The sequence below is a fragment of the Vipera berus genome (genome assembly GCF_964194415.1).
Source record: "Vipera berus genome assembly, chromosome: 7".
Lineage (NCBI taxonomy): Eukaryota > Metazoa > Chordata > Lepidosauria > Squamata > Viperidae > Vipera > Vipera berus.
In genome coordinates, this window is record NC_138209.1 from 30550058 (window position 1) to 30577288 (window position 27231).

Consider the following 27231-nt stretch of genomic DNA (forward strand, 5'->3'; position numbering starts at 1 on the left):
ATATCACTATAGCTGTCTTAATGTTTTCAATAGTTTTATTTTGGCATCTGACAATATTTAAATATGTTTAATTATCATTAAATGATATCAAGGTTATCATCTTCCTTATAAACAGGACTTAACCACATTTAAAAAGCAACAAAGCAATTTGATTTAATTCATGTGGAACCTCAAAACCAATAAAAGTACAGTATATTTCCTTATTTAATAAACCAGATTAAATTATAAAAATGTGCCAATTAAGAAACCATAAATAAAATTCAAAAGCCACCTTAGGAACTGAATTTGCCCATTCCAAAAATGAGAATATTGATCTAAAAGCATTTATGTCAGCTAGAAATAGATTTTAGTTTAACTTCCAATATTGTACACAAAGTTTAAGCTGCATAAAATAGCAATAGCAATAGAACTAAGACTTCTATACCACTCCATAGTGCTTTACAGCACTCTCTGAACGGTTTACAAAGTCAGCATATTGCCCGAACAATCTGGTCATTTTACTGACCTCAGAAAGATGGAAGGCTAAGTCAACCCTGAGCCCTCAGGATCGACCTCCTAGCTGTGGGCCGAGTTAGCCTGCAATACTGCATTCTAACCACTATACCACCATGGCTCCTGGCAAAAATGCATTTGTCAAATAGAGATATAATTGATAAGAAACTTTAAAATAATCCATAACATTTATTGTTTGGTGGAATACGACACAGTTATTTTATTTAGTGACTTCCCCACCAAGTAATCATTGGATGGTGGCACAATGTAACTTTACAACCATCATAGTCATTGACTACCATTCAGGTAGTTTTCAAACAGGAGTTGTTTACAACTGTCTAAGATGTGATCACCAATTGTATACTTCACAACCTATTTCTGATAACCAGAGTCAATGGAGTAGCCAGCAGTAAATCACAAGTCATAGTAAAGTGATATCTCATTTAATGGCATCGTAAGTCTGTCACCATCCATACGAAATTTCACTTACCAATCCACAGTACTTCGCTACAGACAAGATAGGCTAATTGTCCCTAAACATATATATGACTAGTAGAAACATACTCACTCGCTGGTCTTTGTCACCTATCAGACATACTGCTCGAAGAGTTGGCACCCATCTCTTGAACTCATTCATCCAATTATGCAAAGTTGATTTGGGAACCAATACCATATGAGGACCTGGAATGTTCCTGTAATGTTTCATGTACCCAAGAAGAGAAATTGTTTGCAATGTCTTTCCAAGACCCTGTTAACAGTGTATACATACAAAAAGTTAATTTGTATCAGGAAGCAAGATAAAATACATATGTAATTTTTGTGTTTGCATGTGTGTGTGTATGCATACATGCACACCAAATTTTCATGGGTAGATTTCAGCAATAACTAAATTTTAAACACCAATCAACCCAGGTGTCTTTTATTCATCTTGGAATTGTGTGTGTGTATCAATATATTAAATTTAGAAAATGTATGATCCTGTAAGCATATATATTTGTATCCCATATCATAAAATCTTCCTGAAAGTGCTACCAGGATTGTTAGATTTTCTTAGGATGAGCTTCTCTATTATCAGAAGACCTATTTTCAAATATACAACCATTTCTAGTTAGAACAACATTAAAAACTATGCTACTCTGTTTATCACTAGAATATTATCCTTTATAATAAAAACATTATATATTCAGAATTTTAACTATGTAGGAAAACTGCAACCTGAAATATCATGCTGAAAACATAAAACCCAGGACAACTCCAGAACATAAAATAAAACATTCTGCAATTCAGTCTTTACAGTCAATGGCTCCTGAAGCAAGACTAATGTCAATGCTGCAAACATTGGCATGTTTTTGCACTGACAATATAAGAGACAGCCTTTTGTTTAAACTGCTTCGCTTTGAATCTTGAAGGGAGGGAATTTTCTAACAACTATTTTGAGAAAATTAGAAAAGCCCGCGTACACAATGGGAGGTAAGACCTCATATGTAAAACTAATTGGATAATGTGACTTATGATGTGTAAATAAGGGCGGGGATTGTGTGTGTGTGTGTTCCGATGGGTTTTGGGGGAGGAGATTTCAGATTCTGGCATCCCTCCATGAGTGCCGATGTTTCATTTCATTATTAATACTTTTTAGATAAACAATGGTTGCATTTTCTTTGAACTGTTTCATTTATCAGAACCATGACAACTAACTTAGACAATGATTCTACTCAAAATAGAAAACCTTCACAGAAGCCAACCAAATAATTACATAACATTTCTTAGAAAATATATCTGATCTTATTTTTACAAATACCTAAAAAGCCACTTTCCCCCAAATATTTAGATTCAATACCAGTTGTCAGGACTAATTACATAAAATAAGAAATATTTTACTTATCCAATTACCACTTAAATCAAAATTTGTTATTAGAATAATCACTTTTTTTAAAAAAATGTGAACATATATCTGCTATTAGGCTTTTTACAACTATATCATTATCTTTTATATTTATGTATTTCATGCTATTATACAATTTATAACCAATTTCAAAATTTAGAAACGGTTCACCATAAAGAAAACTGGACAAGCTTGTAATAATTAAAGTTAAATATTAATTTTCACTTTAATTCTAAACAAAATCAGCTTTCTGCATACCATTTCATCTGCTAAAATACCATTGATGCCATTTTCATACAAAGAAATGAGCCAGTTCAATCCTCTGACTTGATAATCACGCAATTTACCCCATTTCACATCTGCAATAAGAGACAGAAGCAAGTACTATAATAAATTTAAAGTCACATCATATTTGCTTCAGAGTTTTCAATCCATATTCTTAACAGAATAAAATGCAAAATGTTATGACATCATGACTAAATTAAATGTATACAAATTCATTGGTAACTCAGAATTGTTCATGTCTACCAACTAGTTGCAATGTTTGCAAAACAAATGTTAATCAACATCAGAAACAGAAGTACAAATGAATAAAAATATTGACTGCTCTACAAATATTGATCAAAACTAAACAATGCTGTTTATTTTCTATTTGAAAAGAAATGTCATAGTTATGAAAACAAATTATCATAGCATTTTAATATACCTTAATAACAGGATAAACAAATTATAGTAAGTTATTAGATACAAATGCCTGAATGTACTTATTAGCAAAAGTTTTTGGAAGGTGTATAACTTCTGTCCCACTATTGTCTATTCTCAATCACCAGAAATGATACTCTGTTGAAATATTTATTAAGAAGTAGCAAACAACAAATCTTTGAATTTGTGATTTATATGGCATACATTCAAAATCAAGAAGGAAAAACACATGAACATATATTCTAAAATTATGTAACTTTAAACCCTGAAATTTCTCTCTGTTATACACATATTTAATTAGTAGATTTAGCTTGCATATAACTTCTCTGCAGTATTTCTAGAACAGAGTTCCCCAACCTTTTGGGGTTGGCGGCCTGGAGCGGGGAAAGGGATGGTTTTATGTTGGGTGAATGCATGCGTTCGCATGAATATCCGTTGCTTACATGAGTGGGGACACAAGCACTTGCACGAGTGGAACCGCAAGCACTTGTGCAAGTGGGCCATGAATGTCTGCAACACTTGAGTGGGGCAGTGAACACCCACAATACTCACAGTAACACTTGCTCAAATGGGGCCACGAATGCCCACACCGCTCATGCAAATGGCGCCACAAACACCCACAATACTTGCAGCGACGCTTGTGCAAGTGGGGCCACAAACACCTGCAAGAGTGGGACTGTGTGTGCTCACGCACATGCACACACTGGCCAGCCACTCATGTGGCCCGGTGGCCTGGTAGTGGGCCACAGTCCACAGGTTGGGAGCCCCTATTCATGATTTTGATACTCAATTTAGAATCCAGTTTGGAAATATAATCTGTTGTAGAAAATTAAAAACACGTTCCCATTTTTTGTCAGAAATATACTCCTTCAAAAAAATAGTTTTCATTCTATTAAAAGTTGGATATAATGAATAAAAAAAGTAAACCATAATGGCAGAACAAGTATTTTTAAAAGTTTGCATGCAAAATTTTATTCAAAATACCAATGTGAATATTTTCTAGTCTGTTGTAGGAAGATTTGTTTTGAAAGGAAGCATATAATATTTCAAAAATATATTAATTTGAGTTGGATAATATTGGCAAATGTGTGAATTCTGTGATATTAAATGAGCAAAGTATCAAAATCTTTTAATTTTGGACAGTTCACAAAGTATTACATACAGGATGGAGAGTCTTCAAATCGAGTGCATACATTAGTAGTCTTGGAACTTTCTGTTAAAAGCTCCTCATCTTCTTCTTGTTCAGTTCTACGATGCCGATAGCTAGAAACAATAGAAATGTTAAGAAAATAAACAATAACTATGGTAGATTCCAAAACAAGCCAAAATTTTATAGTTAACAGACTGCTTAGCTAAACTCTTATATGGATGGGGGGGAATGCATCCATCAAAACTAGTTCTCCATTCTTAAGCTCATTTTTTTCCTGCTTCCCAAACTATTATTAATTACAACTATTACTATGCTCTGTATGGTTCTTCTACTATGTAGGCAAGAAAGTATTGATGACTTTTTTCCCATTTGTAAAGCATCCAATCTCATCACAGCACATTGCCATGTCAGTTTTCCTTCTTTCAATCATATAAACCAGAAACTGAACTAAGATCATACCTGCAATTTCATTTGATTCTGAAAATATTCAAAGCAGGCATATATGGAACTCTATTAGGAAAAATTTGCTGCCCATTCTAATGAAAGGCTGATTTTTATTTCTTTCCAATTCAAAATTAGAAAGGGTAAAAAGAGATAATCTTGTATCACATGCTGAGAAAAGGACAATCAAAGATGGGGTCCTGGAAATTGTTAAGTTTTAAAATGAATACTGTCCAATAGATACTGTCAAAATCATAGGAACAGACTTATATTTGCACATTTATTTACTGTATTTTAAGCTTTTTTTTAACACCCTGAGAGATCTTCTGTTTTCTTATTTCCCTGTCCAATTTTTTTCCTATTTTTATCTCTTCACTATTTTATTTTATTTTTTAAATAAAAAAGACAATTAAAAGACAATCCACTACAAAGTCTCTGGATGATAGACATAAGTCATGTTAAAATAAATCCACAATAAACAGATATTCTTACTTAAGACATTAAATTAAAACTTCTCACCAACAATCAACTAGACACTGTTAAAAGCCAAACAAAAAGGGTATCTTTTAAAAGCTTTCTTAAAATAATTAATAATAATAATAATAATAATAATAATAATAATAATAATAATAATAATAATAATAATGATGATGGGAAGGGACCTTGGAGGTCATCTAGTCCAATCCCCTGTTCAGGCAGGAAACCCTATTCTGTTTCAAACAAATGGTTGTCCAGTCTCTTCTTAAAAAATTCCAGTGTTGGAGCATTCACCGCTTCTGGAGGCAGATTGTTCCACTGATTAATTGTTCTAACTGTCAGGAAATTTCTTTTAGTTCTAGAATGCTTCTCTCTTTGGTTAGTTTCCATCACTGCTTCTAGTCTTGCCTTCAGGTGCTTTGGAGAATAGCTTGACTCCCTCTTCTTTCTGGCAACCCCTGATATAGTGGAACACTGCTATCATGTCACCCTTAGTTCTTCTTTTCATTAAACTAGACCACGGGTCAGCAACCCGCGGCTCCGGAGCCGTATGCAGCTCTTTGAACCGTCTCCTGCGGCTCCCAGCCGCCCGGTGCGCGCGCACCTCTACGAACGGGCAGTGGTGTGCGCGCACCTCTCCAAATGGAGAGTGGCACCGCCCGTTCCGAGAGGTGCACGCGCACCTTTCCGAAGGGCGGAGGTGCGCGCGCACCTCTCCAAGCTGCCGCCGTCCCGTCCGGAGACCTGCCGCGTTCACGGCAGCTGTGCAAACGGGATGGCGGCGGTTTGGAGAGTGCGCACGCACCTCTCCCAAGCCGCCGCCGTCCGGAGACCTGCCGACGTTTGGGGAGGTTTGGGGAGGTGTGTGCACACCTCCCCAAACCTCCCCAAACATCGGCAGGTCTCCGTACCTCCGCGCGAACGGGCAGCGGCCCCGCTTCTTGCGAAAGCTGCCGCAGCCCGTCTGCACAGCTACCGAAAGCGACAGCTTTCGCAAGAAGTGGGGCCACTACCCATTCCGAGAGGTGCGCGCGCACCTCCCCAAATCTCCCCAAACATCGGCAGGTCTCTGTACCTCCGCGCGAAGCGGGGCCCGCTTTGCAGATGGGCCGCGGCAGCTTTCGCAAGAAGCGGGGCCGCTGCCCGTTCGCGCGGAGGTATGGAGACCTGCCGACGGTTGGGGAGGTTTGAGGAGGTGCGCGCGCACCTCTCGGAATGGGTAGCGGCCCCACTTCTTGCAAAAGCTGCCGCGGCCCATCTGCAAAGCTGCCGAAAGCGGCAGCTTTGCAGACGGGCCGTCGCGCAACCGGGAACCGGTTCCATCACACATAAAAAAAAGGCAACCGTGCACATCCGCGCATGCGCAAGAAACTTTTTTGTGCATGCGCGTGCATGGACGCACGCACGCGGCTCCCACTTTTTTTTATGTGTGATGGAACCGGTTCCCAGTGGCTCTTTTCCTTTTTCGGGTTGCCGACCCCTGAACTAGACATATCCAATTTCAACAACCGTTCCTTATATGTTTTAGCCTCCAGTCCCCTGATCATCTTTGTTGTTCTCTGTACTCTTTCTAGAGTCTCAACATCTTTTTTACATCATGGTGACCAATACTATAGAAGGTATTGCTTGTAAAAGGTATTCCTTATATCCCAGACTAAAGAGTTTCACAGTGAAGGGTTGTGGAGGCACAGTGATTAGAATGCAGTATTGCAGGTTAATTCTGCTGACTGCCAGGAGTTCGATCCTGACCGGCTCAAGATTGACTCAGCCTTCCATCCTTCCGAGATCAGTAAAATGAGGAACCAGATTGTTGGGGGCCATATGCTGACTCTGTAAACTGCTTAGAGTGGACTGTAAAGCACTATGAAGTGAGTATAAGTGCTACTGCTATTCACATATATGGCTGTATCAATTCTCACCAGAGATAGGCCTTCCCAGACAATTTAAGTGCAATCTACCCTGATGTCTACATATTTGTATTCAATCAAGATCTATCTTTGTGTTTCAAATTTATTTATTTAGTTGCATGACCTCCTTTGCACATTACAATTGAAAGGCACTAAAATATTTTACAATAACACATTTTCAGAATAAATATAACTCTGTTGGTACTCACTCGCCAGCAGATAACAGGTTTTGTTTTTCATCTTTTTTTATTCTTGGTCGTCCTGGTTTCATTTTTAAGGGTGAAGTTGGAGTTTTCTGAGCAGCAGGCTGAATGAAATGTGCAAACAATTCTGTCTGCTTCAACAGATATTCAAATCTGTTTGCTCGATCAGTTTGCTGCAATAAAGTTATAACAATTAGCAAAAAAAACCAAGAAAGATTATATGAAAGAAAATCAAATTGTAGAATTAGTTTTCAACATTTGAAAAACAATTATAACGTGGGGCAAAACCAGAAAATACCATAATTTAGCATCCAATCTTTGAGAGAGTCTAGGAAGCCGATTACAGTGACACTGATAGAAATTGTGTGGCTGAAGACTGGGTGGGGGAATGTCAACAGACTTTGAAGGAAACTTAAGAGTACAAATAGAAAACAAACTGCTACTATTCCCATTCTTAAAAGCCCTCCAAAAATAAACATTAATAAAACATCAAGTTTATTTGAGAGATCAGTCCAAGTTTGAGATGCGTGGCTGCCCAGTGCATGAACCAAACTATCAACTCCTGAAGTAATCACCGACACTACAATGTTTATTAATATACTGCTCAAAAAAATAAAGGGAACACTTAAACAACACAATGTACTGTATTTAATAGTAGGATGTCTTATTTTCTGTTCCCTTTATTTTTTTGAGCAGTATACAAAATACCTACCATTTTTTCTTCATATGTAGGATCTGGTTCTTGATTTTCTTTTTGTTTTCCTGGAGATTCATCACCAACTAGTTCCTAAGAACAAATAAAATCCTTAGTATCTTTTCACATTTTATCTTTACAAACATTAAGATTTGTTTTGGAAATCCAAACTACATACAGCAAACTTGATAAACCACATTAATAAAACATATTCTAAGCCAGACGTCAAACTCGCGACCTCACGGGACATCGCGCAACATATTGGGACAGTTTTGCCATTGCCGGCAATGGGGTGGGGGCGGCTTCCGGATGACACATCCAGCCCTTTGACACCCATGTTCTAAGCAGTACAAAAGTAATGGCTGCACACAATGCAGTAATAATATTATAAAATTAAAATTATATAATAAATATAAAATTATAGTAAAGTTATATATTGTGTTCTGTTGCATTGTGCTGTGTTACATTACATTACATTACATTACATTACATTACATTACATTACATTACATTACATTACATTACATTACATTACATTAATACTCTTGCCACTAGGAGTTCTACAGCATCAAATTTCAAAGACCATCCAGAATACCCAAGTTTTTACAAGCTTTTGAAAGACCAGAATAATGAGAATTATCCTTGCCTCACAACTGGAGTGTGTGTTCAGAGAAGGGAGCCCTCCAAAAAATGCCCATTTTTGAGATGTTACCTATCTTGGGTAATGAAATGTCTGTAAGAAAATAACCAAGCTCAGACAGCACTAAGGACCCTCATTTCAACCCTGAACAACAAATATTTTCCTTTATTGATGCCCATTTTTGTACACTCTCCTTTTGTGCCTCTCAATAACTCAATAACTAAGAAATAGAGATAGTCCTCAAGTTACGAATGTAATGGAACCTGCCAATTACATTTGTAACCTAAGAATTTGTAGGAGTGAATGGCGTAACTTGAACATGATCGCTCCCTGCTTTGGCCCATGCATTTGCTAATCGAATGCATGGGTCATTAAGTGCACATGAGGTATCTAAGGGTGGGGAAGGCCATGGGGGGGCTAGTGCAGGGACAAGACCACTGCGTCCAGCCATCACAGGCATTCCCCCACCGAGAGACCCCATGCTCCTCTTTCCACCCCTTGGGGTCCCAAGCTGCTTGGGCCTTTCCTCCCCACCCTTCACCAACAGCTAAGTTATCTTTGGTGCCACATTTGAGAGCCCCACACTTCCCACCCTCATCTCCTGAGTGCCAGAGCCCTTGTCCAGCCATGCAGAGAAGCGCCAGACCAGTCTCTCCCCTTCCCCACTGAGCCCCAACCTCTCTCACAAGCTAGTGCAGACCTGTCCTGCCACTTACTGGAGTGCTGAACCCACCCAGGTTTCACAAATTGTGTTGCTTCAGAGCTGGAGAGCTTGGCACACCACCACCTAGCTCCCCTCGCTTCCCAAAATCATTCCTTCACTAAATTGCAAGTGGGGCTCCTAAACAAACCTGCTTTCCAGCTCCATCACATTTCTCCACTGCCATTTGCAGGGAAACAAATGTAGTTCGTGGGACTAAAAAAAAAAGTTCAATCAGACCTTCCAACTTCTCGTGAAAAAAAAAAGATCTCCTGAAGTTGGAAAGTCTGACTGAACATGGCAACAAAGTAGCATGTTGCAGCATCTCTGTGGTCATTCGTAAGTGCGAACGACCGCTGTAATGTTGCAACATATGTAACTTTGGGACCCATTCATAACTACTTTTGGCAGGGATGTTGTAACTTTGAACATTCGCTAAGCAAACATACGTAACCCGAGGACTACCTGCATCAACATCTTCAGACTGGGTGGACAACATTTGTATTGGAGGTCTTGAAAATAACCAGGCCCCTGAACCTTGTAAGATTTTATTAGTTGCATATGGGCATCCTGGATTGCACTTAGAAATCCAGAACATAGTCATGCATGTGACTATGAATATGCATGTTCAAATGGAAAAGACAGTCAGAAACATTTTGCTAGATAAAGCTATGTGAACATTTTGAAAAGGGTAGTTGCCCTATACAATATACCACACATTTCCAAGACTTTGCACAGCCTTAGACATAAATGTGTAGTGTTTCCTTCCAATTCTACATTGGCCTCTCTAGTACTGGCAGAAATTAATTTGTTAGGTGGTTCCAATGGGATTATTTTTAAGTAACCAATGTATTCATTTCCAATATTTCTGAGTTGCCACAATTATTAACTTGTAGGTGGCTCACAAAATAAATCATGAAATTAAAAAAGACATCCTAACAATCTTAGAAAACTTCATAAAATTTATATAGCCAAGTGCTATCAAACAAGAAGATATTAGTCTATGTTCTAATCTAACTACAATTAGCAACCCTTGCTGAATAATTTTTCAAGAAATTGGGGTAAGAAGATATGTGTCAGCACACAAATTATGTATTAGAAATTATGCACTGTTTGTACGATTATGTCATGATGCAGCAGCAAAGCCTTTTGCCATCACTTCCCCCGGGTCCGAAACGACAGAGGGGGACTGGGCCTATCTCTCCCATCCTCCGTAGCATGGTAGTCTGACTCAGGAGGGGACTGAAAGGTCGCCGAGAAAGGAATAGCCTGGCTGGAGGGGGGGTCCTGAAGTAAGTGGGTGTGGGGCTTGTGGGGCAGCTCCACATCCCTCCACCTGCCTTGCTTCATTGTGGTGGCAGCGGAGCAACACGTGTTCTCCTGCCCCATTGCGGCAGCGAGCTGGGGCAGAGTGGGCAGGATCCTAACTAGGGCTTATTTTAGGCCCACCCCCAAAAATCAGGGTATGTCTTATTTTGGGGGTAGGTCTAATTTCAGGGAAACACAATATGTGTGATTAACCCATTAACCTAAAATCGGTTCTGATGTTGCTGTTTTACTAAACTGACAGCTTATTATTCTAAATAGGAAACTTCATTTTGTTTGCAAATAATATTAAAGATTCTAACTACCAGCAAGAATGAGTCCTTACATTTAAAGAGCACCTGTCATTTCAGATCCATCATGGCAGAGCCTGTTAGCGGGCATCCACTCACCTGCTGCCCACCACGTCCCACACCTTGTTGTGTCACTGCTGCATCACCATTCATTAAAGTGAATGAGACTGTCGGTGAGTTAACAGCGGGTCAGAGGAGGAGCCGCTGCGGGACAGAGATGACAGTTGCTCTTTAAAAATTATGATTTGAATCCAGTTGATTTAAATCAAACCTTTTTACTAGTGATTTAAATCAAATCCACTGTCATTTAGTGATCCAAGTTACAACTGCACTGAAAAAGTGACTTATGACCATTTTTCACACTTATGACTATTCACCATCCCCATGGTCACGTGATCAAAATTTGGACACTTGATGCCTAGTTCAAATTTATGACAGTTGCATATTCACTTAACAGTGTTACTAACTTAACAACTGCACTTATTCACTTAAAAACTGGGGCAAGAAAGGTAGTAAAATGGGTCAAAATTCACTTAACAAATGTCTTACTTAGCAACATAAATTTTGAGCTCTGTTGTGATCGTAGGTCGAGGACTACCTGTACTCCAAGATGTGCAATATATACAATATACAATATTAATTAGGTTCTCCATCCCTACAGTGTCCAAATACTAGTAAGTCTAAATACTGCTTCTGATTGTGTTTTAAGTTTGTAATATGACTTGGCTGTCATTAAGGATAGCAAGCCTCTTTTATGGATATAAATAGCCCAGAGTATGCAGATGGGATAACATATAAAAGTAGGTATTAAATAAGTAAAATGTATAAGCTAAGATGTACAAACACAAACCCCTAATGTAAATTTGTAATTGTTCTCAGTGAATTAACATTTTTTCCATTTTCTACTAAAATATATTTGAAATTGCATAAAACCAATAACTGATTATATAAAACATATTATACAAATAATAGTCTTTAACTTTGAAAGGGACCAAAGTGAAAAACTGTGGACTAAGTCATGACTTAACTTCAGACAGTATTTAAGTAGAGATTGTATGACCATGAGACTTTATTGCCTTGAATTGACCAAAATGTATTTTTAAAAGGGTGGAATAAAAAATAAATAGCTAGAAATGCCTGACTAACAAGTCCTACTTAATTTGTAGAAGCGGATATAAATAATTCCTCTATCCTAGACAAGATTATGCATCGATTCATTATTTATCTTTCAAATATATGTGAATTAATGTGATTTATGAAATTTATACCTTCTTGAATTATGCTACCAATGACATGCTTGGAGTTTAACATCCTTATCTTATTACACTACTAAAAACAAAATTAAACAAACACATATGATTCAAACAGGTTTATTAATGTGTGCACAGTCCAATTAAAATTACTATCTTCTAGTTGTAAACAAAGATAAAAGGAAGCAAGTAACACACTAACATTGATGTATCTTATTATTATGTAACTATACAAAGACATTTATTTGAAACTGTTCAATGTAAAATTTTCAGGGGACACTACTAATATAAATTTTGGAGGCTGAAATTTGTGACAGAAGTTGGAACACAAAAAATTCAAAGTCAAAGCAAAGGTAACATTTCAATTTAACACAGATGCAGCTGCAATTCTAAATACTTTTTATAACAACATATATACTTTAGCAATACTTGCAAGCAAAATTGCTTGGAATCCATCTACAAATAGGTTGTATTTCCTGATTTATTTCAGATTAATAGACCGGTAAATACAACGTTTAGCCTTCCCAAAATGTACAGTAGTCCTCGAGTTATGAATGTAATGGAGCCTGTCCATTCCAATTGTAACTCGAACACCATCACTCCCTGTTTTCCTCAAGGCCTTTGCCGATGAAAAGGCTGGGAGCGACAAGCGCCTCAATCCGTTCTTGGCAGCACAGGTTTTCCTCAAGGCCTTTTGCTGACAAAATCGGAGCTCCGTTCTCAGCAGCAAAGGCTTTTATTCCTCAAGGGAATAGCCAGGGTGAATGTTGCAGTGCCTCTGCGGTCAGGTTGTAAGGGTGAAGGACTGCCATGGTGCTGCAACATTCATAAACTCGAGACTTGTTGGTAAACACTAGAGGGCGCTTATCGCGTAACTTTCAACACTAAGGGAACGTCCTTAACTCGGGGATTACCTGTATGTTACCTGTTTTATTTTTAAATAAAACAACTATATACTTTAGCAAAAAAAAATAGAAAGGAAAAAGCTCCTATATTAATTTTCTAAGAACAATTACAAAGTTCCCTTCAGGGTTTGTGCGTTTGTACATTTTAACTTTACCTTTAGCCTTCTGCAAAGACTAAGCGTCTTTGAGCAGAAATCTCAGAATACAATAAAGCAGGTGGAGCCCTGGACAAGTGCAGAAGGGTTGTTTCTCGTGAAACGCACATGCGCCAGGAGGAACCGAGCACAAATGACTTTCCACAATCAAGAGCAGTTGTCTCGGGGCCCGGCGACAGCATTTTTTTTTGACGTCTACAACATCCTAATCGTAAAACAAGGGAAGTGGCCTCAACAGGATTACCGCATCAACTACTACTGAAAGCGAAGAAGGCCTCTCAAGCACCAACCCCGCCGCTCGCCTCGGGAGCCTCCAAGCCCTTGAAGCTAACGCGATCGGAGGCTTTGCAAGAGCAGCCAGGGCTGCACCGGGCTACAGAACTTAATAAATCTCGGCGCCGCTTGAAGGCGCAACGTTGAACGTTTAAGGCAGGGGTCTTCAAACTTGGCCCTTTGATGACTTGTGGACTTCAACTCCCAGAATTCCTCAGCCAGCGTACGCTGGCTGAGGAATTCTGGGAGTTGAAGTCCACAAGTCATCAAAGGGCCAAGTTTGAAAACCCCTGGTTTAAGGCTTCTGAGCCTTGGGGAAGGACCACTTCGCTACGAGCACGGTTACGTGGCCGATGAAACCCGCTTCCACCGGCAGCCCAGCCAGGACCGGACCGACGGAGCTTTTGCAATAGAAGCAGCGCAGGACAGGGAGGCGAATTGATAAGACTCGTCGAACCTTTCCCCCCCCCCTCCATCAAGGCTCAGCTGCTGGCGGGCACAACAAAAAAGGCAGCGGAGGCGGCGCGATGAAACCGGAGAAAAAAGGAGCGGCGTCCGGGGCAATCGCTCGCCTCCGTCGGGATACGCGCGCCCATCGCTCCTCTGCCAGGCGGGGGAGTCCGCCGGAGGCGCCGCTCGGCTGGGCTAGAGGAAGCTTCAACAGTCGCTCGCTCTTCCCATTGTCTCCGGCGCCAACGACTCGGTCCCCGCCCGAGAAACTCGGGGTCGGAGAAACTCGGCGGTTATGAGCGCTTTCCCAGATTCGGTCCGAAGAAACGGCCGAGGTTCTGCCCCACGCTGCCCGCCCGCCCTTCCCTGCCTGCCTCGGCCGGCGAGAGGAGCCTGCGGGTCGCCCCCAACGGAGCCGGTTTTTCTAGCCACCGAGTCCCCTTACCGTTCTTTCGTCGCTTATCCCCGGCGGCCCCTCGGCAGAGGCCGGCACCGCTCCTGCGGTCTCCATGCCGCTGGGAAGCGAAGCGGTGCTCACGTTCTCGTTCTCCGGTCCCAGCGCAGACATCACGAACACCGTCCGGGGAGATGAAAACGGTGAAGGGCGCCGAACTCCCAACTCCTGCTTCGAAACACGAAACCGAAACGAACGGAGTTCTTGCCGATTCTGTCCGCGGGACTCGAGCCGGGCTCTTTTTCTTTCTCTTTCTCTTCTTCTTCTTCTTTTTCTTTCAGGCCCCTCTCTCTCTCCGCTGCCGCCCCGGCTTTCTCAACGCGGTCCCACCAACCAGGAACCGAGCCGGCTCTCGAATATCGCGAGACTTAGCCTCGCGGGCTGGGTGTGGAAGAAAACACGGAGGGGGAGAGGAAAAAAAAAAAGAAGAAGCCCGTTCTGATTCTTACATTGGCTGAAGTCAAGGCCTGATTGGCCAATTAAAGCAAGAAGGTGGTTCCTTTGCCCCCCCCCCCGCCCAGTGTTCGGCATTTGGGATAGGAATGGGTGAAGTTTGCCCGAGCGACCACAACTGGGAGCGGGAATCTCCTTGCGTCATTAAATCGGGGCGGGTCTTGCCGTTCCGTTGCAGAAGAGAGGCAACAAAAAAGACAAGTCGAGGTGCCGGAGGGTTGGCTCAGAGCAGGGGTCTTCAAACTTGGCCCTTTTATGACTTGTGGACTTCAACTCCCAGAATTCCTCAGCCAGCTTTGCTGGCTGAGGAATTCTGGGAGTTGAAGTCCACAAGTCATAAAAGGGCCAAGTTTGAAGACCCCTGGCTCAGAGCTTCTCAGTCAGCAACTTTTAAGATGTGTGGACTTCAACTCCCAGAATTCCCAGCCAGCCCTGCATTAAAGTCCACACTTCTTAAAGTTGTCAAGTTTGAAAAAATATTGCTAGCCTTTCCAGGTCTTCCAAAGCTTTCAGTCAGTAAGAATAGAAATGGGAGATTGGTGCAGCCCTCCACTCTTGGAACCATGACTCCCATCAATGTTTGCGTCTTGGCAGAATCTGCTGCAGGTTTTTCCTCATTCCCGATCTGAAAAATACTGGCACGTTTTCACCAAGACTTCAGAACTTAGGACGGTCGCAGGATTCTAATAGTAATATCAAAGCTTAATATAATGGACACTGGGATACCTGTGGGTTTCTCAGAATTTGTTCATTTAAAATATTAAGGAGTCTGACCAATAAGGCTGCAAAAATCCAGAGGGCCATTAAATAGCAGATTCTTCTATTTAAAAAAATCTGCAGTCATTTGGTGCTATCGAGAGGTTTCAGAGGCTACGTAGGTATGGTTATGTTACAACAAAGCCTTAAAATTCTATAAGGCTTTTCAAAGTAAAATCATAATCTGTATGGTTAAAAACAAATATAACCAACAAAACTGTAGAATAACAATATATCAGTAGTTGGACAGTATTAATATACTGTTACATATTTGCTAAAAGACAAATTTAGCAGATAAAAAAATATTTTACGAAAAATAATTGTTTGACTCCATTCAGCCTAGGTTAGATCTTACTTTGAATATTGTGCCGGGCATAATTTAAAAAGTGTTTTAAACAATTGGAACGTGTTTAAGATATGTAAACTAGAAATTATCAACAGAATATTTAAAAATGGGAGTTTGAGAAAAATAACAGAATAACAGTGTTGGGAAAGACCTTGGAGGCCTTCTAGCTCAGGAAATTCATTTCAGATGAATGAAGGGCAGGATATAATATTTAGGTAGTTCAAAGAATTTCATAAAGATGAAACTCAAGATTAATTCAGAGTGCAGACACGGACTGATGAGTTTAAGTTTCAGAAATACATATTCCAGTTGAATCTTCAACGAAACTCTCTTCAGTAGGGAGTTTGGCAAGTGAAACAGTTACTAAGTGAAATAATAAAAAAAACCCTTCTCAGAGTGTGCTCTGGCACATGGGTAGGCAACCTCAGCTCTTTTATGACTCATGGACTTCAATTCCCAGAATTCCTGAGCCAGCGTGGCTGGCTCAGGAATTCTGGGAGTTGAAGTCCATAAGTCATAAAAGAGCCGAGGTTGCCTACCCCTGCTCTGGCAGAAGCTGAACAGATTTTTATCAGTGTTTTTGCACTGTGCTGAAACCCGCTGCCTGAATGACCCATTTCGGTTCTAAATTTATGAATATCTTGAGTTGTTTATATTTTTAAACTATCAGTTATAAAACTAGTATAGATGGGTGGATGGTGAAAAGGTTTATCAAAATTACTACATATGACTATGGAGAAGCAAAATTGGGGAAAGTCTAATTGCCTATTGAAAAAGCACCTTTGAGATTGCATATCACCTTGATATAAAATCTTCATTTTAAAGTATTTAAATATTGAGCTTTCAGAATCGATTTCTTGAGCCCAAAATCTAACAAAAGCAGTTGAAATTGTGTTTCAGTGTCCTAAGAGGAAGTGGATAGGCAGCAACGTTGTAACTCATTGTAATAGAACTAGAATATCGCATTAGAAGACTAAACTGAACTTAATGTACTTGGCATTTGCTGCATAAATTCTGATGAACCCTAGATGGCAGTAAAATTATGATTCTGTAATTTGGTGTTATCTGGATTTCTGCAGTCCAAGTGTAGGAAACCTTTGAATAAAAGTAGCATATTGAGTAGAGTGTTTGATATTCTAGTTATTGTTATCTAATACAACTGTTGTGATCAGTATGGGACCAGTGATGTATAAGAAGTCTTTTCCAGTTGCACTTTTGGGCTTTGTATATTTATCAAAACATTAGTTTTTAGATAAACACTAGTAGATTACTTCTTTCCAAGAAGTTACCAGAGTTATCACATTTTATCACTAACACATGAAATGAAACTTACAGCATGAATAGAAAACATCAGTAGACTTCAACTATTAATGTTCTAGTTATTTCCTCTTTATATCTTAGCATAAAAAACATGGAGTCACTGTAAGCCTAAAGCATAGAGTCATATTTTTCTTCCTATCCCAATTCAGATCTTGTGATGTTCATGCTCTACAATCAGTTAATTCTGGGGCAGGTTTTTTTTCCATCCACTCATTTTTACATTCATTGGTTGCTTTCTAATAGTCTGTGTATAGATCCTTGACATTCCTTAGTGCTTGCTGAGTTTGGTGTATCTATGTTACTGCTTGTATGGGTGTCTTTTTAATTGCTGCATAACCTCACTGATTTTTGTTATTCATTTAGCCTAAAGCCATTCAATATGTAAATAAACTACATCAGATCATATTTTTGTATAATCTGGTACAAGTTTTTAATCCTTATATTTTTACTTCTTTTTAATTTTTTTTACCCAGATTTTCAGGAAAAGGAACATTGACTTGGTTTATAAATTTTGTTTAGCCATGGTTTATGGGTTTTACAATAAAAACTGAACCATAAATTCCAATTTCTTAAATCCCATTATAGACTTAAGCCAACCATAACTAGTGCTATATGTGAATCCAGCCATTGTGTTGATCAGGGTCTGAAATAGTTCATGAAACCACTGCTACAAAAAAAAGAAATGACATCAGACTTTGATAGTTTCTGGTGGGTTTCAGTTTTATTGTGTTTTCTTTTTAAAGTAAGGATGATAAAACAGTGACCCTCTAGACAGGAGATACCATTGTCCTAGTATTCTTTGCCACTGGATGTGTCAGATATATTGATACTAGTTCAGCAAAACATGAAGGCTTTCCAATACCCTATAGTTGCTTTTAAGATGTTTTCTTTTTAATTCTCATTTGCAGCAATTTGATTTGATTTGCCCATGGCCAAAAGACAGTTTAAAATATACATATTTAAAGGTGTAAAATATTAGCATAATGCACTTACCAAGATAACACAGTTAAAGGCAAATGTTGTTTTTCCCCCCACACTTTTTAATAAAGCACAATGGCAACATGAACTCAATATTTCTCTTGTTCAACTATCTGCTGAAAAATCTGGGGACTGTTGTTAGTTGCGAAGTCGTGTCCGACCCATCACGACCCATGGACAACGTTCCTCTAGGCCTTCCTGTCCTCTACCATCTTCTGGAGTCCACTTAGGCTCAAGCCTACTGCTTCAGTGACTCCATCCAGCCACCTCATTCTCTGTCGTCCCCTTCTTCTATTGCCCTCAATCTTTCCCAGCATTAGGCTCTTCTCCAGTGAGTCCTTCCTTCTCATTAGATGGCCAAAGTATTTGAGTTTCAACTTCAGGATCTGGCCTTCTAAAGAGCAGTCAGGGTTGATCTCCTCTAGGACTGACTGGTTTGATCGCCTTGCAGTCCACGGGACTCGCAGGAGTCTTCTCCACCACCATAGTTCAAAGGCTTCAATTCTTTGGCGCTCAGCCTTTCTTATGGTCCAACTTTCACAACCATACGTTGCAACTGGGAAGACCATAGCCTTGACTATACACACTTTTGTTGGCAAGGTGATGTCTCTGCTTTTTAATGTGCTGTCTAGATTTGCCATGGCTTTCCTCCCCAGGAGCAAGCGTCTTTTAATTTCTTGGGTGCAGTCCCCATCTGCAGTGACCTTGGAGCCCAGGAAAATAAAATCTGTCACTACCTCCATTTCTTCCCCATCTATTTGCCAGGAATTGAGAGGGTCGGATGCCATGATCTTGGTTTTCTTAATGTTTAGTTTCAACCCAACTTTTGCACTCTCCTTCCTCATTCGCAACAAGAGGCTCTTTAGTTCCTCTTCACTTTCTGCCATTAGAGTGGTATCATCTGCATATCTTAGGTTGTTGATATTTCTCCTGGCAATCTTGATTCCAACTTTTGATTCATCTAGCCCTGCCTTTCTCATGATGTGGTCAGCATATAAGTTAAACAGGCAGGGCGACAGTATACAGCCTTGCCGGACTCCTTTCCCAATTTTGAACCAATCAGTGGTTCCGTGTCCAGTTCTCACTGTTGCTTCTTGACCCGCATATAGGTTTCTCAAGTAGATGGTCTCTTTAAGAACTTGCCACAGTTTGTTGTGATCCACACAATCAAAGGCTTTAGCATAGTCAATGAAGCAGATGTTTTTCTGGAGCTCCCTAGCTTTCTCCATGATCCAGCGTATGTTGGCAATTTGATCTCTAGTACCTCTGCCTCTTTGAAATCCTGCCTGTACTTCTGGTAGTTCTCGATCAACATACTGCTGGAGTCTAGCTTGTAGGATTTTAAATATAACTTTACTAGCATGTTAAATGAGTGCAATGGTGCAATAGTTTGAACATTCTTTGGCACTGCCTTTCTTTGGAATTGGAATGTAAACTGATCTTTTCCAATCCTGTGGCCACTGTAGTGCTATGAATATTTCCTGAACTCTTTGTAAGAAGACAGATTTTATCTGTAGAAATTATAACATTTACTCAGTCTTCTGTACATTTAATAATAGGTTTCTCAGTTAAATAGTGATTAATTCATATGTAGCAAAAAAGCTTCCATCAGACTTATGGTTATTTATATATTATTCAGTGAAGTGAATACCAGCAACGATTCCTTAAAGTGAGTGATCGTGGAACTGACAGTAGAGCCTTCAATTCCTGAAAACTTCTTTAGTGAACACTAGTCTACTTCCATGCAGTATTTTTGTCCAAGAGCCAGTGTAACGACTCTGCCACTGCGGCCTTATTAGGAAGGAACATGTGGTAAAAATTTAGGAAGCCTAGGAATGCCTGAAGCTCTGCCTTCGTTTTGGGGCTGGGTGCCATCTGAATGGCTTTTACTTTTGACTCAGCAGGGCGGATGCCATCGGCATCTATACGGAAACCCAAGAACTCAGTTGAAGGGACTCCAATACTACACTTATTCTTTTTAAGCTTGAGGCCTGCTTCACTCAGCCTTTGAAGGATGGCTCTGAGCCTCCTTGCTAGCACCTCAGTGGACTCACCGGCGATGAGCACATCATCAAAATAGGGGCAAACCCCCAGAATGCCCTTAAGCGTCCACTCCATAATGCCTTGAAAAATGCCGGTGGCTACGCTGACCCGGAATTGCAGGTGTTTTACTTTAAAAGCCCCCCTGTGGGTTATAATTGTCTGTGCCGCGACTGTGGCCTCACCAACAGGAAGCTGTTGGCAGGCCTGAGCCAAATCTAATTTTGCAAAAATTGTACCTTGCAAGGACGCCAGGATGTGGCTTACTACTTGTACCGGGTATGCATGCTGTTTGAGTGCACGATTGTGCATTTGTAATGGCACAGATTTGGACCTCCCCATTGGCTTTTAGTGGCATTACAATTGGGGTCTCCCATTCACCCCTTTCTACTGGCTGAAGTACTCCCTGTTCTACAAGTTTATCTAACTCAGTGTCTATTTTGTGTTTAAGAGCAAATGGCACCCTACGAGGTTTAATCCTGACCGGCACTACAGTAGGAACTAGTTTAAATGTTATTGGCGGGCCCGTGTACGTCTCCAGAGCTGAGTCAAACACATCTGCGAATTCCTCACATACTGTCACTAGACTCGCGACTTGTGTCCGGTTGATTCCGGTTAATTGGATGCCTGGCGCATCAAACCAGTCAAGCCCGATCAGGCTCATTCACTGACCCCCTACTACAACAACATCCATGTGCCCAGAAAACCCCTTAAATTTAACGGCTAATGTGGCCTCACCCTTGACTGTGACTCTAGCATTCTGGAAGTCGGTTAGTACAATGTCAGATGGCCTATGCTTGGCCCATCTCTTGCTGCGATTGCAGACGAAATTAAATGTCTCAAGTGAAATAATGGATACGGCTGATCCCATATCCAGCTCCATCTTGCAGGGGACCCCTTGCAGCTCTACCTGCAGTCTAAACTCTGGCTTAATAGGGCGGTGAGCTCCCATGCGGCAAATGCTTCTGCGGCTGGAGCAAAACCCTACACTATACTGTCCCGGGGCCCCAGTACCTCTCCTCGTCGGAATGTCCAACTGACGATTCAATTGCCGGTCCCTTTGGCGACTTCTGCAGACCCGATGCGATGTTGTCAGTCTTTCCGCCGGCCTGACACGTGGCTATCCGGAACCTACAGTCCGTGCGTTGGTGGCGGTCGCCACATCCTGGGCACCTAAGGAAGGGATCTGCCTTGTAAGTTGCCCCTTGTTGCTTGTCTCTGTGACGTTGTTGGTCATTGTGTCTTTGTAGCTTGACTTCTGTGTTGTCTTCTGGGTCTTCCGCGTGTTTGGCATCTTCGTGGTGGACGGCTTCCTCGTGCTGTGCTGATTTGGTGGGCTGCATGGCTTGTACGGCCCTGGCGGCAGCTTCATCTGCCATGATCTCTTTCAGTGCATCTGGAAACAACAGTGTCTCTTTGGCAAAGAGTTTTTGCTGTAACTCTTGATTCTGGAGACCGCAGACAAGCCAGTCTCGTAGCCTCTCCTCAACGTCGGAGAACTGGCAGGCGTGCAGCCTGCCTCAACACCGCAATGAATTCAGACGCTGTTCTACCTGGTTGCTGAATCCTCTGTTCGAATGCATGGCGCCAAGCGATTACCGACAGCTTGGGCTGGAAGTGGTCTCTGAGCCGTTTCTTCAAGTCCGTGAACATTACAGACTCCAATGGCGTTGGCGCAAACAAGTTCTCCGCAATGTTGAACGTGGCTGGGCTGCACACACACAGGAGCGTCGCGGCCTTCAGGCCATCCTCAGCAACTTGATTCATGTGTAGATAGTTCTCGACCCTGGATAGGTACGAAGACCATCTTTCCAGGTGAGCTATATCAAATTCTTCCAGCTTTCCGACTTTTGCCATTTCTGCTGGTCTTCATGGCTGGGGCTCATTGTCTTGTCCTGCTCTTCCATTGCCCAGGGACTGGTCCTCTGGGTGCATGGTTGCTAGCGTGGCTGTGCTAGGCCGACCATAGGGGGGGGAATTGCTTTTCCAGCCAGGTGTGTTCGGCCTCTCCCCTAGTGACTCTTCAGCTCATCTGGAGGAGCAGGATCCCACCTTCGTTGCCAGTGTTAGATACTGGGTTCGTTGCATGATTGATGAGATGAGGCGAGTAAGTTCAGCAAGAATCATTCTTTCTTTGGTTGCAGGAACTGAACTGAGAAACAGGGCTCCGAATGCAGCAATTTATACCTTGGCCTCTAGGTGGTGGCGAATAGGTTTAAAGCAACCTATTGCCGCCCTAGAAGCAGCCAATGGCGGCACTGGAGATGGGTTGTCTGAGAAGCTGGGAGCCGTTAGCCAGCTTCCCTGCTTGAGCAACCTTCCAGCAATTAACCCCATGTGATATTCCTAAGCAAGACAAAGCCCAATACATTACACTACCTACCTACCTAGGTAATCTCATTTCAGGAAAAAATATACTAAATAGTAAAGTGAAAAAAATAGCATCCAGCTTGCTTCGTTCCATTGGCAGGGCAGATCTGCTGTAACTGGTTACTAAGAAAGGATTAATTTCATTATTTTTAAAATGTGATTCTGTACTCCAAATTAAAAACATGAAACAAAGAAATGAACCAGCGTTTTAAAACAAAATTCATCATGGGCCCCTGTATTGCTATATTTTAATATTTTCTCAGTAAGAAATTGATCATTCATCATTGCAAGAGACAGCCTAATTGTAGCTAGGTTTCTCCATCCTTCAAATAGTGTCATTTTCTCATCTTATGGCCAGTATTATACTTCCAGGGTATCCTATATTTATATGGATCTCAACATCCATAACTGACTCTTTTTTAAGACTTGTATCCTCTTTCATTCAATAATTCACAGCAGCATATGTTGTGCTCCATCCTCCCATTTTTCCCCACAACTCTTCTTCTGGAAGTAGGTGAAGTGAGAACCTTCATACACATTGCTGAGAATTGTTAGAGTCTTTTGGAGGGCACTAATTGTTTTTAGATCAGGCAGCATATCTCCATTGAAGACTGATGCACAAGTTGCGGTTCCTTATAGTTTCAGCTTACTGCTCAAAGAGCAGGTGACAGCTGTGGTCAGAACGGCTTTGCACAAATTCAACTTGGTTGCCAGTTACACCAATTCTTCAATCAGGAGGGTCTCCAGTCAGTTACTCATGATATGCTCACCTCATGACTGAATTGTTGCAATGCATTCTACGTGGGGCTGCCCAGGAGTTACAGATGGTTCAAAATGCAGCAGCACAAATAATAACAGGCATTTCTTAATATATCCACGTGTCATTGCCACTATACAAGTTCCATGGATTGTCGGTCAGCTTCTGAGTGAAATTCAATGAGCTGGTTTTAACATGAGCTGGCTGTATGAAAGACTGCTGGTCTCTGTACATCGGTTATGTGTGGGCTCCAGGTCCCCTCTATTAAACTTTATCATATTGGGATTGAACAAGCAAGCCTTCTCTGCTATGCCCCCTGTCCTCTAAAAAAGCATTTCCCCTGATACAAGGACTGCACCTTCTATCAGTTCTGGAAGCTCTTAAAACCTTCACTTTGGGGTTCATGTAATCTTGGATGTCCTGTTGTGGTCCCTTATTGCTGTTTTGATTGTCTTTGTCTTGACTGTGAGGCTCATCCAGGTACATCTATTCAAAGAATTTTTATGAACGAATGGGTTTAGTAATAGAAGCATTAAAAACTGGGTAGACGTCTTTTGGAGATACCCTTTTGTTTCAGTTTTAAAACACAACCACCATTATTGGGGTTTTTTTCAAAAAAACTGCACAATTTCTAATAGTTTGTCTTATTTAATAATCTAGATACAATAATGTATATTATTAAAGGTTGACAACTATGCCTATGGTTCCCAATCAATGACTTGCACTCATGAAGCAGAACTTGGATTTATTTAAAATTCATCTCAAAATGCAATGTTTAGTTTAAAAAACATTTAAAACACCAAAATATTTCTAATTTAAAATGAAACCTTGTTAGGAATAAAGAAAATTTACAAACTATTGAGTTGGAATGGGGTTGGAAAATTAGATATAGTATTAAGGCCAGCATTTCTTTTTTAATTCAGTATTTATGAGATTTGAGAAATACAACATTTTCTTTTTTACAACCACAAAAGAATGAATTAGTAAATTTTTCCACCATGACTAATGATTTTTTAAAGTTTTACTTTCAAGAGAATTAGTGTTTCCCTTTCTAGCTGTTGAAACAGCTACTATTTGGAATAAGGATAGTGACTCAATAAATCAAAGTATTCAAAATAAATTCTGTACCTGAAGAATTTTTTTTAAAAAATGGGATAAATCTTGTGTTTTCTTTTTTTTTTAAAAAAAACAAGATGTTAAAAAAATGCCACTTGCATAGGAATTTAAATATAAGGCCAAGCAAGAAACTAGGCATAACAAGGATCATTTAAAAAAATTCATGTGGTGTCAAGACATAATAATTCCATTTGTATTGCAGTCTGATTTAAAAACAAAACAAAACAAAAATCACAGTATCTTCTGGTACTATAAACAGTGAATGTCACACCGCCTCATGAATTTTCATACTAAAAACCAATATGAAGGCTTGGTTGCAGTAGAAAATTAAAAGCACGTTGTCTGAACCTGATTTGTGAACTAGCACAATGTGGTGCTAGGTACGTACCTGATGTCATAGTTTGTTTTCTGTAAATGAAGTAAATATTACACTTTGCAGTTAAAGAATGAGATCAGTCATTACTGCATACCTTCAATGATATTGAGATTTATGTGATATTCTGGGCAAAGATCCCTCCCTGCAGAATCTTTGCTCGGCAAACAGAGAACACTCTTCTCAGTGAAAATTCAAAAGGACCTCCTCTAACTAATATATTATTGAATAAGACATTGGAGTAGATCCAAAAATGTGTCTATTATTACTAACTCACAGCCATTTCTGGTAGGAAGGCAACCTGTAGAGTTTGAAATACTTTTTTGCATGTATTAAATATAAGACATAGGCATTTAACAAATCATCTCTTGACATTTCAAGTAGATTAAAATTGTGAAACTATTTTTTCTAATTGATCTTTGAGCTATTAAAATGCACCTCAGACTTTAATTTCAGTATCATACACATAGCTTACTTCCTAGAATGTTATATAGTAGTGTCAGAGGGTGAAAGGAGGGTATTAAAAATACATTAGGTGGAGAAAGCTGAACCATCATTTTAACAATGAAAAAGTGCATACAACATCGTAATACTATCAATCAGTTAATTCCAGACCAAAATGTTTTTCTGGGACCTAAGAAACACTATTTTACATTATAAAAATCATTAGGATTTGCCACAGACTACTGTTAATATTTCATGTTGTCATCAGCTTGATATTGAAATATCTGAAGAAAAATAATTCATTGAAGTATTCTTCTTTCTCAGTTAGTGGTGGCTCACTTTAAGAATATTTAAACAGGAATTCAAAAAATTTTATTTTCATTTCACACTTTTTGTTGGTGTTTCAGATTCTGTGGATTGCCTTCCATCTGTCCAAGCTTCTCTTGTACTCTTCAACGCTAATGTTTTTTGTTGGTCAACAACAACGTAATCGACTCTTTCATCAGCCACACTATTGCCAGAAACACTACTCTTTTTCTGGAAAAGAAATAAAAAATTAGATTAGAATAAGAGAAAGGGTTTGGTATAGTGGCTAAGGCACTGGGCGAGAAACAGAGACTATTAGACTTGCCTTAGGCACAAAGCCCCTTGGGCCAGTCACTATTTTTCAGCCTTAGGAAAGAGGGAATGGCAAAATACTTCTGAAAATGCTGCTAAGAAAGCTGCAGGAACGAGTACAGATAATTGTCAGGAGTCAACACTGACTTTGAGATACATACACAGAGACACTTATAATAAAGGAAGGTAACATAAAGTCTTTTCCACAAATGAAAGTCTTTCTTTCCAGAAAAGTATGTGATTTAGCAGAGGTGTCTAGTGGAAAAAAAGCAGTATAATTTTCTTTTTGCAAATAATATTTATTTATTCCTCATCTCCATCCTTTCAAACTAGAGGATTGGGATATAAACTCTTGATCTAAGTTTATGAAAAGAAGAAAGCAACCACTTGTAAATTCATGACAAGTATGTTACACTGTACATACACCGTACAAGTACCGGTATGTTTGAATAAAAGTAATTTTGTACCCAGCTTTGGAAAGTTGGCTGAAAGAAAAGTTCTAAAATGATCAGTATGGTGACAACATAAAAAGTTGTATTTTTTCCATTTTAGTGATCCAAAGAAATGGATCTCAACTGTAATTGACAAATAAAATGATTCACTGTCTACAGCCAAATTATCTGTGGGTAGTTATGCAGTTGTGTTTACCTTGCGAGGTGGAGTAGATTTTCCAGAATCTAAATCCAAATCTAAATATTCCACCTGTTTGTCACCTTTAGGTTTTACCATAGGGCTGTTTCCCCCATCAAGACTGCTGCTGCCAAACAAACCCTGAAATTGTAATTGAAATGATTATTGTTATTATTAGTGAAAAACTTTAATAGATTTTATCCCTCAACATTGTGAAGCACTGTGTTCTCATTTTGTAATATGTGTTTCAATATCCAACAATATTTTACAACTAAGATTTCCTTTAATTAAAATTATTTAGGAGCACAGCATAGGAAAAACTGAAATCAAACTCAGATTTAATGTTAAAGATGTGCAAAAGGTTTAAAATTTGAGTTGTATTAGGTTAACTAGAAATGGCCTAACACTATTTTGTTCGTTCCAGAAATATCCCAAATTTGGAACGTGACTCTTTTGAGCTTAAAACACTTCTTGAATGGCTGGAACATTTATTGGGGCAAGAAGAGATGCTATGAAATGGAAACATTTTGGAAATCCACATTAATATTTACATTCATAAGAATTAACTTCACAATATGTATCTCTCCCCACCCCCCTATATGTATACATGTTGTCAAAGACCATATAAAAGATTGCCTA

The 27231-nt window shown here is 39.9% G+C and overlaps 2 protein-coding genes across 2 annotated transcripts in view; both read right to left on the minus strand.

Moving 5' to 3' along the window:
- SMARCA5 (SNF2 related chromatin remodeling ATPase 5) overlaps positions 1-14801 on the minus strand; it is a 54395-nt gene extending 39594 nt beyond the window's left edge. Inside the window, exons 1-6 of the mRNA XM_081332651.1 lie at positions 14383-14801; positions 7967-8041; positions 7261-7427; positions 4239-4339; positions 2633-2733; positions 1061-1240 (exon numbers count right to left, since the gene is read on the minus strand). Coding sequence (XP_081188777.1) covers positions 1061-1240; positions 2633-2733; positions 4239-4339; positions 7261-7427; positions 7967-8041; positions 14383-14505 — 747 coding nt within the window. The 5' untranslated portion in view covers positions 14506-14801. The remainder of the gene's footprint in view (positions 1-1060; positions 1241-2632; positions 2734-4238; positions 4340-7260; positions 7428-7966; positions 8042-14382) is intronic.
- Positions 14802-24148: 9347 nt separating this feature from the next.
- The window catches only part of GAB1 (GRB2 associated binding protein 1), a 110927-nt gene continuing 107844 nt past the window's right edge, over positions 24149-27231 (minus strand). The window contains exons 10-11 of the mRNA XM_081333360.1: positions 26611-26733; positions 24149-25881 (exon numbers count right to left, since the gene is read on the minus strand). Of these exons, the coding sequence (XP_081189486.1) occupies positions 25723-25881; positions 26611-26733 (282 nt within the window). The 3' untranslated portion in view covers positions 24149-25722. The remainder of the gene's footprint in view (positions 25882-26610; positions 26734-27231) is intronic.